The sequence below is a fragment of the Rhinopithecus bieti genome, unplaced genomic scaffold, assembly GCF_001698545.2.
Source record: "Rhinopithecus bieti isolate Rb0 unplaced genomic scaffold, ASM169854v2 scaffold_33937, whole genome shotgun sequence".
In the NCBI taxonomy this organism is placed as follows: Eukaryota; Metazoa; Chordata; class Mammalia; order Primates; family Cercopithecidae; genus Rhinopithecus; species Rhinopithecus bieti.
Genome location: NW_016814873.1, coordinates 1146971 through 1159454, shown reverse-complemented (window position 1 = coordinate 1159454; position 12484 = coordinate 1146971). Strand labels below are relative to the sequence as shown.

At 51.8% G+C, this 12484-nt stretch overlaps 1 protein-coding gene and 1 long non-coding RNA gene across 7 annotated transcripts in view; one reads left to right on the top strand and one right to left on the bottom strand.

Moving 5' to 3' along the window:
- Positions 1-8147, top strand: part of MEF2D (myocyte enhancer factor 2D) — a 37226-nt gene extending 29079 nt beyond the window's left edge. For 5 of the 6 annotated variants that reach the window (XM_017852512.1, XM_017852513.1, XM_017852510.1 and 2 more), the window contains 3 exons: positions 5337-5577; positions 6060-6366; positions 6703-8145. In XM_017852512.1, coding sequence (XP_017708001.1) covers positions 5337-5577; positions 6060-6366; positions 6703-6714 — 560 coding nt within the window. In that variant the 3' untranslated portion in view covers positions 6715-8145. Of the gene's footprint in view, positions 1-5336; positions 5578-6059; positions 6367-6702 lie in introns of all 6 variants that reach the window. The other variant, XM_017852511.1, reaches the window with a different exon arrangement.
- Positions 8148-9894: 1747 nt separating this feature from the next.
- LOC108515547 (uncharacterized) lies at positions 9895-11732 on the bottom strand. The gene is made up of 2 exons (XR_001881547.1): positions 11688-11732; positions 9895-10827 (listed from the first exon to the last, which is right to left on the bottom strand). It is a non-coding gene; the product is annotated as an uncharacterized LOC108515547 (long non-coding RNA).
- Between the last annotated feature and the right edge of the window lie 752 nt (positions 11733-12484).

Sequence of the window (12484 nt, the reverse complement as noted above, 5' to 3'; positions counted from 1 at the left end):
AACCTGGGTGACTGAGTGAGACCCTGTTTCAAAAAAAAACAAAAAACAAAAACAAAAACAAAAAAAACCAGGAAGAGTCTCCGTAGGGTCGCTAGATTTAGCAAATTCAAATACAAAGTCTCCCAGTTAAATTTAAATTACAAGTCAACAACAAACAATTTTTTTAGTATGTCCCATGTACCACTTGATACATATTTAATTGAGCATCCTGTATTTTATCTGACCACCCAAAGTCTGAGACTGAAAGGTTGGGTGACCTCTCCCAGATACTTCTCAGCTGGTTTTTATTTCTCCTATTCAGTGGAGGATGTGAAACAGCTCAGAATTCTTCATCTGATTTAACACAGAGCACTGTCAAAAATGAAATAGTAGGAAGGTCCCATCTGTGCGTGTGTTTGGGGAATATGAGCTTATTTCCAGTTTATTTTCTGGGAAGTTCTGCATCCTGATAGAATAGTTTTCATCTATAGAATTAACTGATTATTTGCTTAAGAAATATTTACTAAGTTTCTATTATATGCCATGCATTCTGTTAAATTACGACTATTACTGTAGCATGTGTGATCTTTGGCTTTAAGAATTGGGCTTATATTTTGCATGTTGGATAACTGAGATTGAGGGGCAGTACCTGGCACAGGTGAGGTGGCCTCTACTCCATCTCAGCCAGGGTATGTGGAGAGCTAATGCATAAAAACTGAACCTGGGTTGGCCAGGTGCAGTGGCTCACACCTGGAATCCCAGCATTTTGGGAGGCCAAGGTGGGTGGATCACTTCAGCTCAAGAGTTTGAGACCAGTCCGGGCAACATGGTAAAAGCCTGTCTCTACTAAAATACAAAAAATTAAGCCAGGTATAGTGGAATGTGCCTGTAATCCCAGCTACTCAGGAGGCTAAGGCAGGAGAATCACTTGAACTTGGGAAGCGGAGGTTGCAGTAAGCCGAGATCACGCCACTGCACTTCAGCCTGGGCAACAGAGTGAGACTCCGTCTCAAAAAAAAAAAAAAAAAATAGCTGGGGGTAGTGGAATGTGCCTATAGTCCCAGCTACTTGGGAGGCTGAGGCAGGAGAATTGCTTGAACCTGGGAGGCAGAGGTTGCAGTGAGCCGAGGTCACACCACTGCACTCCAGCCTGGGTGAGAGTGAGACTCTTGTCTCAAAAAAAGAAAAAAAAAAAGAAAAATCCAGAACCCAGCCCTCTGTATAGGAAAGCCCCTCGTGGCAGGTAAGAGAGCTGGAAGGACTGCCTCATGTTGAGGGACCAGACTCTGGCTTGTGTGTCTGTGTATAGTTACCACCCAGGTGTCTGTGAGCCCCTTCTCCCTTGCATGTGCACCCATGTGTGTGCCCAGCCCCAGGCTACTATGTCCTGGCAACTTCAGAGACAGCTGCTTCAGAAGACACACCCTGTGGGCCCGTCTCCCCATCTGTAAGAGGAGTGGGTAGACAGGAGGTCTATGAGGCTTTTCCAGCCCTGCCACTGGGCCTCTGGGGCCCAACCAAAAAAACCAGCCCTGAAGGCTGGGTGGCCTGGGGACAGTGACAGTTGGCAGAGGGCAACTCAGACCATTTTTTAGACCACTTTTCTGGAGCTGTTTATCAGGGACTCTATGAGGGTGGTTTTCTGTTTTTCTGCCATCTTCTTGGGCCCACAGTCTTTGTGAAGCTGGAGGAAAGTTAGTTGGTGTCAGCCAACCTGGGACAGGCACTCAGGAAGGCTAGACTTAAAGATTCTCATCTGTCACTCTGGCATGAAAGCAGTTTCTGCCCCTGGGCCACCCTTGGAGCCCTGCTGGGAAGTGTGTGAGATTTCTCATCTTCTCTCAGAGACCACAGGCTCCCTTTCCTCTTGTTACGGGAGCAGCTAAGCAGATCTCAGTTTAAACAGCAGGTGTTTTCAGGTGACCCTAGGTATATAAACAAAACCCCAGTGAACACATTGCTGTTTAGTTATTCACTGTTTACAGTCCTTGGCTGCAGTTCAAGTTCCGGCTGGGGGTAATCAGGCTATGGTGCCTCATGTGAGGACCTGGCCCCTTGTTGACACTGGCTGCAGAGGCCTGGCTGTGGTGGCTCTGGGAGCAGACCAGTAGGCTGCCAGGTGGCCTTGGGCCATGCTCCTCCTTGGGGAGCCAAGCCTCCCAGTAGATAGGGCTGGAATCTGGTGGGACAGTGCAGGGTTGGGAGCTAGTCTCCACCACTCACTCACTGAGGGACCTTGGGCTACACTGTTCTGGGCTTGGCTTCCTAGTTTGTAAAACAAGTGTTAGAAATAGTTGATTCTGGCTGGGTGCCGTGGCTCACGCCTGTAATCCAAGCACTTTGGGAGGCCAAGGTGGATGGATCACGAGGTCAGGAGTTCAAGACCAGCCTGACCAACATGGTAAAACCCCCGTCTCTACTAAAAATGCAAAAATTAGCCGGGTGTGGCGGTGTGCGCCTGTAGTGCCAGCTATTTGGAAGGCTGAGGTAGGAGAATCACTTGACCCTGGGAGGCAGAGGTTGCAGTGAGCCGAGATCACGCCACTGCACTCCAGCCTGGGTGACAGAGCGAGACTCTGTCTCCAAAAAAAAAAAAAGAAATAGTTGATTCTAGGGCCTGTTTCTGCCCTTGCTCTGCTTTTTAAATAAGCATTTCAAAACTCCTGGCCAACGTTAGGAGAGTAGAGCCAAGCACAGATCCCCCTCTAGAGTAAGATTTAAAGGTAATAGAGTTCTGAAGTACTGTCTTATCTCTGCCACTGGCTTGCTCCATGACCTGGAGCCTGTTCCTCAAACTTGAGGCTGCAGTTGCCTTATTTGTAAAGTAATAATAGGTAAATCTTTTGATTATTTTCTATGAACCAGACACTGTTCTACATGCTTTTTGTGTACTAACTTGCTCAATCCTCACAACAGCTGTGTGATGTAGGTAGGATTATTACCTCCAGTTTATAGTCAGAGTAAGTAACTTACCCAAGGTCACATGGCCTAAGTGGAGGTAGCCTGGAAGTGTGACCTCATAGCTCATGCCTTTAACCTTATTGCTATATTGCAGAGATAATACTATCTTCCCTGCATAAAAACAGAGGGCTGGAGCAAATGACTCGCTGAGTAATAGCATAGTGGTGGAGTATTAGGATGATTGAGGGATGCGTTCCCCATCACTGCCCTCCCACTACCACAGTGCAGCCTCAGGGAGGACATTTTCTTTCTTTCAGAAATTCTTTTTTTTTTTTTTTGAAACAGTCTTACTCTGTTGCCCAGGCTGGAGTGCAGTGGTGGTGCGATCTTCACTCATTGCAGCCTCCACCTCCCAGGTTCAGGCGATTCTCCTGCCTCAGCCTCCTGAGTAGCTGGGATTACAGGTGCACGCCACCACCTGGCTAATTTTTTGTATTTTAATAGAGATGGGGTTTCACCATGTTGGCCAGGCTGGTCTTGAACTAGGGAGGACATTTTCTAAACTCTCCCAAACAGGATACAGCATGAAACAACAGCGCTGTGTAAATTATGAAACATTCCGTGATTCTATTTATTCTGTGACAGTGCAAACATCAGTTTCTTCTTTAAGGTAGACGTTTTATGACGTAATGAACACCCCCTCATGGGGAAATTTGCTGGAACCTTGACCAGCTGTGCTCCCGGCATGGTGCCCTTGCAGCCCCTCTGCCCCGTGGGCATGAGGCCTCAGGGGCTAACTTGTGTCCTCTGTGTTTACATGTGTGTGTGGGCACAGCAGCTCAAACCCTGCTGCTATAAATTTTAGGTATTGACAGTTGAGGAGGCTTGGGGGCTGTGCTGGAGGTGGAATAGTAGTTGCAGGGATTTGCCTCTGAAGCCCTATTCACCAAGCTTTTACCAGGGCTCCCCACTACCTTAGAAAGGCAATTGGAGCTTTGGGCAGTGGGATATCATAGTCAATGAGGCTTATTCAAGGTGTTATAGTTGCTAATTGAAAACTTTACCAGTACCCACCAAGATGACTTGAAATATAATTGGCATTGGCAGTTTTTGACAGTCTCTACAGAGACTGAACCAAAAAAATAAAAAAAAGGCAGTTGGAGACTTGCCAGGTGAAAAAAGACGAGTTAGACATAGACCTTCTCTACTTATGTTTTCCATCTTTTTATTTTTTAAATTGTTATCATGAAAGTGATACCTACACATGATTTTTGTTTGTTTGAGACAGGGTCCCACAGGCTAGAGTGCAGTGGCATGATCATAGCTTACTGCAGCCTCAGCCTCCCAGGTTCAAGCAAGTCTCCTGCCTCAGCCCCCTGAATAGCCGGGACTACAGTGCATGCCACCACACCTAGCTAGTTTTTAAGTTATTTGTAGAGATGGAGTCTCTTCATGTTGCCCAGACTGGTCTCAAAGTCTGGGCTCAAGTGATCCTTCTGCCTTGACCGCTCAAAGTGCTGGGATTACAGACATGAGCCACTCGCCCAGCTGACTTTTTTTTTTTTTTTTTTTTTAAGTTCAACACTATTTTTTAAAACCACCTTGGTGGGGCACAGTGGCTCACGCCTGTAATCCCAGCACTTTGGGAGGCCACAGCGGGCGGATCACGAGGTCAGGAGATTGAGACCATCCTGGCTAACACGGTGAAATCCCGTCTCTACTAAAAATACAAAAAATTAGCCAGGCGTGGCGGCGGGCATCTGTAGTCCCAGCTACTCGGGAAGCTGAGGCAAGAGAATGGCGTGAACCCAGGAGGCGGAGCTTGCAGTTAGCAGAGATGGTGCCACTGCACTCCAGCCTGGGGGACAGAGCAAGACTCCATCTCAAACAAACAAACAAACAAACAAAAAAACCACCTTGGTCGGACGCGGTGGCTCATGCCTGTAATCCCAGCACTTTGGGAGGCTGAGGTGGGCAGATCACTTGAGGTCAGGAATTTGAGACAAGCCTGGCCAACATAGCGAAACCCCATCTCTACTAAAAATACAAAAATTAGCTGGGTGTGGTGGCATGTGCCTGTAATCCCAGCCATTTAGGAGGCTGAGGCAGGAGATTTGCTTGAACCTGGGAGGCAGAGGTTGTAGTGAGCCAAGATCGCACTGCTGCACTCCAGCCTGGGCAACAGAGTGAGACTCCATCTCAAAAAAACAAAACAAAACAAAAACCACATCTTTTCATTCCGTTAAAACACAGCACCTCATGGTTATTATGACTTAGGTTTCTTTAACTCTGAGTACCATCTTCACTGAATTTTTGTGGTCTTCTTGAATTCTTTACATCTGTCATTACATACTCCCTGTCCCCTTATCCCCACCGTCTTCCTGGAGGCAGCTCCCTCATAGGAGCCTTTGTGCTCTCCCCAACTCCAGGTTCATCCTCACTTTTCCTCCATGCAGATTACCAGTTGACCAGTGCAGAGCTCTCCTCCTTACCAGCCTTCAGTTCGCCTGGGGGGCTGTCACTAGGTAACGTAACCGCCTGGCAACAGCCACAGCAGCCCCAGCAGCCGCAGCAGCCACAGCCTCCACAGCAGCAGCCACCGCAGCCACAGCAGCCACAGCCACAGCAGCCTCAGCAGCCGCAACAGCCACCTCAGCAACAGTCCCACCTGGTCCCTGTATCTCTCAGCAACCTCATGTGAGTCCTAGGGAGACTCCATGTGAGTGTGTGGGAAGGGAGAATTGAGGAGCGGGAAGAGGAGGGGCCTCTTGGGAGCTGGGTTCCCTGCAGGGTTCTAGTGGACATCCTGTGAGGCTGTGCACTGCACAGTCTGTTAGACAACAGTGGCACCCCTGGGGTCTCTTGTATAGACCGAAGAGGCTCACCCTGAACCCCTTCTGAGAGCCAGCCCCAGGATAGGGGGTGGGAGGTGGGGGCCCCTGGGTTGCAGAAGATGACATGGGATGGAAAGAGAACTAATATTTCTTATTTCCCTTCTCTTCCCTTCATTCGACCCTATTCTGATCACTCTCCATCCAATTGCCTCTCCCCAATACCCCATCCCCCATATTCTCATCCTCTGTTCTCTCCCACTTTCTGTCTGGTGTCCTATCCCTTGTTCTGTCACTCACCCCCTCTGTCTTTACCCCTTATACCCCATTTCCACTGCCTGCCTCCAGCCCGGGCAGCCCCCTGCCCCACGTGGGTGCTGCCCTCACAGTCACCACCCACCCCCACATCAGCATCAAGTCAGAACCAGTGTCCCCAAGCCGTGAGCGCAGCCCTGCGCCTCCCCCTCCAGCTGTGTTCCCAGCTGCCCGCCCTGAGCCTGGTGATGGTCTCAGCAGCCCAGCCGGGGGATCCTATGAGACGGGGGACCGGGATGACGGACGGGGGGACTTCGGGCCCACACTGGGCCTGCTGCGCCCAGCCCCAGAGCCTGAGGCTGAGGGCTCAGCTGTGAAGAGGATGCGGCTCGATACCTGGGTACTGTAGTATCACCTCTCCTGTCTGCCAGTGTCTGCTACACCCAGGGACTGCCCCGCGTGCCCCCTAACCTGTTTTATTTCCCACCCAAGAGGCCTTGTGGCCGGCTAGCCCTTCCGCCAGCCCTTCTAGGGCAGCACCAACACCCCTTCACCCCTACCAAAGGCCCATCTTCTCCCTCCCTCCAGCATTAGTCCTTCTGCTCGATGACTTCCTCCCCTCACAGCTGGCCCTGCCACTAGAATCCTGGCCCTATGGGGAGAGGGGAGTGGGGGGTGCATACCTGTAGCCTGGGCCACCCCCTCACACCCCCTTCTCCATCTCCTCTCTTCACAGACATTAAAGTGACGATTCCCACTCCCCTCCTCTCAGCCTCCCTGATGAAGAGTTGACAATCTCACCGCCCGCCCTTCCCTGCCCCGAGCTCCTCCCGCTCGACCCCCACTTCCTTTCTTGTGCTCCGTGTCCTGTTGACGGTTACATTTGTGTATAATTATTATATTATTATTATTATTATTATATTTTTTTTAATTTGGATTCTCGCTTTGGAGAGGGGGATGCTCTCATCCCCTCTTTCTGTACCCCCCACCATTTTCACTGGCTGGGGGGGGCTCTCTTTTTCGCGGGAAGGGGGGACACTTTGCACGTTGTACACATATGCTGCAGGAAGGGGGTGGGGGGCCCAACAGGCCTTTGGGAAAGGACAGGTGCCGAGCCCTGCATGTGAAGCCCTCCCACCCCACCCCCAGATAGAGGGAAATAACCAAAAAACTATCAAACAACAGAAACCCACACTCTAGACTGAAACCCCAAAGTGGGCTTGATGGGTGGGTTTGTGTTTCAAGGGGAAAGTGAGGCAGAGGTTCTGAAAAGGGTCTCTGTTTTTGGGTTCATGTAGCCATAGGCACATGGAACAGAATACCTAAGCCTGGCCCCCAAATGCCCCTGCACACACACGTGCCACACCTGTGCTGATTCTTGTGTGTGCTGCACCCCCAAGGTGTGTGGGTGCTGGCTGAGCTTTGGGCTGGGACGGCAGCCTGGGAATCTGAGGCTGGGGACAGGGGTTTGAGGTGGGGGCCTCTCTGGAAGCACATTTGGAGAGAAAGACAGAGAGCCATGAGGAGAGGGCTGAGGAGGGCAGAAGGGCTAGGCAGGGGGCAAATTGGGCCCCTCCCTTCCCCAGCTTTTCTCTAAGATATACAGTGCAATAGCTCCCCATCCCTCAGTTGACACCAGCCCTGTAAAGCTGGCCACAATGTGCAGGGAGAATGGGGAGAGGGTCTTCAGTGAGGTGGCTGGGGTGAGAGTCGGCCTGGACTTCCCTGGGGTGCTCCAGGCCAGAGCTCTTTTCATCGGGGCGAGTGTGGTGAGGGATGTCCTTGGCCTTGCACACACACTACCTGGGGGAGTGGGCACTGGGGTGGTCTGTGGGGTGGGAGGTCCTACGGATGGGTCCGTAGAGGTCCCACCTCCCTCATTCCTCCTTGGCCCCTCTCCCTAGCTTCTCCTGTTAGCTCCTTCTGCTCCTGACCCTGCCTTCTTGCTCTTGGCGCCCCCATTGTCTCTGGCTACCTCCTTGTCCCACCACCTCCAGGCCGCATCCCACCTTCCCTCTTGGCTACTGTAATTGTAAATAGCGACCTTTGGAAAACGTTAGCGGTGTAACAGTCCAGGAAACTGTTTTTTTGTTGTTGTTGTTGTATTGATATGAAATGAGATTCTATTTTTGTCAAAGTATATTGTAATAATAATGACTCAAACGGCCCGTACTGTACAGATGAGATTCTTCTGCTGTTGTTCTTGCTCCCCTCCCCTCCTCTGAGTCCGCCCCTCTCTGCTGCCTCCTCAGCGGGGCAGTGGGCAAGGGGCCCAGGGGCAGCCGAAGTACGGGGTCCTGAGACCTCAGGCAGGATCGGAGATCAAACCAGAGGGGGCAGGCTCCCAGCCTGCTCTCTAGGATCACCCCCCGCCCTAAGGGGCCTGGCCTGGAGTGACGTAGGCAAGCAGACTGTCTACCCCACTCCTTCACACAAGCCCAGCTCCTCTTCCCAAGGGGTGCGGTGCTCCCTTGGGGTTTCCTCCCAGTTGGAGAGTAGAGTTAGACAAGGCCCAGTTTTGTGTTAGCTGACCGTCTTTGCCCGCCTCTGTGACCCAGCCTCTTGCAGTATTCCCATACTTGATGCAGGGAAGGAACCAGAAGCAGAGGAGCCTCTATGCAGGTACACACGTGTACCTGAGTGTGTTCATGAGGGCATCTGGTGTTTATGTGTCTGAGTGTAACTTTGTATTTATGTGTGTGTGTGTGTGTCTGGTTGCACGGGTGTACCTTTGTATTTATGTGTGTATGTGGTTGCATGGGTGTGCCTCTGTGTGTCTCTGAGCCTGGCCGAGTGTGTATGCAAATCTGTGACTGGAGCTCTAGGAGCATCTCTGTGTCTGAGTGTGCCTGGTGTGTGTTTACAAAGGGACAGTTGGCTGCTCCAGGTCCACAGCCCTGAGACCTTAACTCCCATCTTCCCTACTCCTTTCCCTGTGTTCACTCTCAGCTCTGACGCATTGAACTGCAGTTGGGGGGATTGACAGGTAGCCCTCTGTGCTTCTCCCTGCAGCCCTACCTCTGCCAGGGCCTCTCCCTCCAGGGACCTCTGCTTCCACCCACATTTTTCCACTTAGTCGCCCATGCTTGACACACAGTTCCTGGAGTACCCTCTTTCCCCGACCCCAGACCTGCTTTCAGAGCAAAACTCAAGTCCCTCTTCCTCCGTGAAGCTTCTCCCTCAGCTGAGCAGTGATCCGTTTTTACTCTTTTTTTTTTTTTTTTTTTTTTGAGACAGAGTCTCGTTCTGCCCCCAGGCTGGAATGCAGTGGCGGGATCTCGGCTCACTGCAAGCTCCGCCTCCTGGGTTCACGCCATTCTCCTGCCTCAGCCTCCCGAGTAGCTGGGACTACAGGCGCCCACCACCACGCCCAGCTAATTTTTTTGTATTTTAGTAGAGACGGGGTTTCACCATGTTAGCCAGGATGGTCTCCATCTCCTGACCTCGTGATCCGCCCGCCTCGGCCTCCCAAAGTGCTGGGATTACAGGCGTGAGCCACTGCGCCCAGCCCCATTCTTACTCTTAACCCCAATCCACTGACTGGGTGGGGGCAGCACGTCCAGCCTTCCCACCTCCCCTGCAGGCTTCTAGAGGGAGTTTCAAAAACTGATGAGCCTCGATCCAGGGCTTGAAAGAAGCCAGGGTGTAATCTTGTTCAGGCATGCATCCCCAGAGCCTCGCCCAGTGCCTGGCACATAGTAGGCACTCAATAAATGCTGAATGGGTGAATGGTTGAATGATAGGTGCTCAATAAATGAATGACTGGCCTTCCCTTCTCAGGCTATTCCCACCATTAGTCTGCCCACCTTTCTAGACTGGGCTTGGCCACCATTAAACACGGGGTGGGGGTGAGGGCCCCTGCAGTTCACGGTGCAATATTCACCAGTTTTGCCCTGTGCCTCGTAAAGGCAAACCTGGCTTTTGATTACCATGTGTGGATGTTTCTGTGTCCTTTCTTCTCTGTCCCTGGGGACAGGGTGGTCTGTGAATATGTGACATTTCTGCAGTTCAGTATCCGAAGGTTTCTCTTGGGGGTAGGGGCTCCTGGGCGGCCAGATGAATTGGGTCGCTGGGAACCCAGACCTCAGATGGGGACTTAATGGCTTCTTCCTCTCAAGCCAAATTCGCCTCCACCCACTCCCTCTGAAGAACTGGGCATTTGCCAAAGTAACCACTGGAGTCATCTAATGGCCCTCCCCTCCCCAGGTTTCCCACAGCTTTCAGGGACAGTGGGCAAGAGGACCCCACCACCACCACCTTAATGGAACACACCATCCTCCCCTCTCAACAGCACACTCAGTGCAGCGAGACTGACCCCTGACCCCCTTCCAACCCTCCCCACCTTGGACAGGAAGGAAGTAATGCACCTTCTCTTGCTGATTATTTATTTGTTTGGAGAGACAGAAATGTAAAAGTGTATCTAGAAATATCTATATCTCTATATATTTTTAACTGACTCTTTGGAATCCCCTGGGGTGGGGTGAGGGGTAAGTTTAGGCTTTCGCGGAGGGGAGGAGACATGGAGCCTGGGAACTCCTTGTTCTCCCCTCTGCTGCCTCTCCCCACCCCTTAAAGCGGTTGGTAGAAGGAATGGCATTTGTATGGGGGGAGGGAGGCTGGAATGGAGAATCTGGATTCTCTCCTCTTCCCCATTCAAGTCCCAGAGGGAGGGAGGGAGGTGGTGAGGAAGAGGAAGGAAGGGGCAGGACGGGCCATGGAGGTGCCCCACCGCCACACCTGACAATCACCCACACTCCTGGGGCTCTTCCTGGGTCCTGGGGCAGGGCGAGTCCAAGTGTGAGGCTGTTGATTTGTTTTCAATATTTCTTTTCGTGCTGTATGGTGATGCTTTCTTAGTATTCTACACAATAAGAAAAGACAAAGTCCTTGAGATTCTTATGAGTTTTGTTTGAAAACTCTTTCACTATATTTGTTGTAAAGAGGTTTACTATTAAAAGAAAAAGAATACACGTTTCTGATACTTCGGCGTGGGTTTTGGTTTCTTTGGTGCCGCGAGGATGGGAAGGAAGGACTGGTGTAGCCCCATCATGATGAGAGGCAGCGCTTCACCTCAGCAGGGAAGAATGGGGGGCGGCCTGCAGGGTGGGGCACTTCACAGGTCTCAGGTGGGGTTTTCAGGTGAGAATTTCTTGTAAGTGTTCTATCAGAAGGAGGCAGCCCCAGGCCACACTAAAGAGGAGTTGCCCAGCTAGAAGCCTCAGGAGGGATTCTGGGACACAAAAACAGAAATGCCACCCAAGGTTGGGTTCAAACCAGGATGGTGTTGGGGGTGGGAGTGTGGCACGGTGAGGACCTTTGCCCACTGAAAGCCTTCCTCAGCAGAGAGTTGCCCGGGCACTGTGAGGCACAGGCGGATTCCACCCTCGTGCTCCTCACAGCATGCTTCCCTCCAGCAGAGGAAGCCGCTCTTGCCCTTTTGAAGTGCTTTAACAGTGCCAAGGAGCCTCTCTCTCCCCTCCTCACACACCCCACAGGACCACCCCACCCCACCCCGCCCCACCATGCCCTCCAGCCAGTGTGGCCTGCTCTTAAACGTGCCTCCTTGGCCGGGCACCGTGGCTTACGTCTATAATCACAGCACTTTGGGAGGCCTAGGCGGGTGGATCACCTGAGGTCGGGAGTTCGAGACCAGCCTGACCATCATGGAGAAACCCCGTCTCTACTAAAAATACAAAATTAGCCGAGCGTGGTGGCACATACCTATAACCCCAGCTGAGGGAGGCTGAGGCAGAAGAATCGCTTGAAACTGGGAGGCGGAGGTTGCGGTGAGCTGAGATTGTGCCATTGCACTCCAGCCTGGGCAACAACAGTGAAACTCTGTCTCAAAAAAAAAAAACCCTGCCTCCTCATACCCAGCACAGCCGTGCCCTGGGACAGATGCAGTGGCTGTAGAGGAAAGCAGATGGAGGAAAGCAGATCCGGCTTGGCTTCCTCCAAACAGGCTGTGGCTGCTTCTCTGTACCTAGCCCAGGTGCTGCGGAGACAAACGTGGAGTGTGAGGGGCCATATACAGTGGCAGAGACAGGCCTACGAATGCCTAAAATCCATGAGGCATGGTTAAGGCTGTGGGTGCTACACATGCAGGCTGTGGTGGGAGCACACAGGAGTCAGGCTTTGTGCCTTGGCTTTCCTCATTTGCAAAATGCAGATGACCATCTCTACTGGTCCTGCTTCCCTCATAAGGTCATTGCAGTCTTCCCCTCACTTCTCCCTCAGTAGGGGCAGAGAGGAACGATGAGCTGAGCAGGAAGGGGTTAAGAGGATACCACCCTCCAGATGAGGCTCCCTGCTGATTACCTGCTCCCCTGTAGCAGCTTCCAAGATGACCTCCAATGATCCCTGCCTGGTATTCATGCCCTTGTGTGGTCCCCTCCTTCAGCGAATCATGGTTGGTATGTGTGTCCAATTAAAAAAAGACAGAGTGATAGCATGTGACTTCCAAGGCTAAGTCGTGGTTTCTACTCCATCTCCCTCTCCCTCCCCCTCCCCCTTCCTCC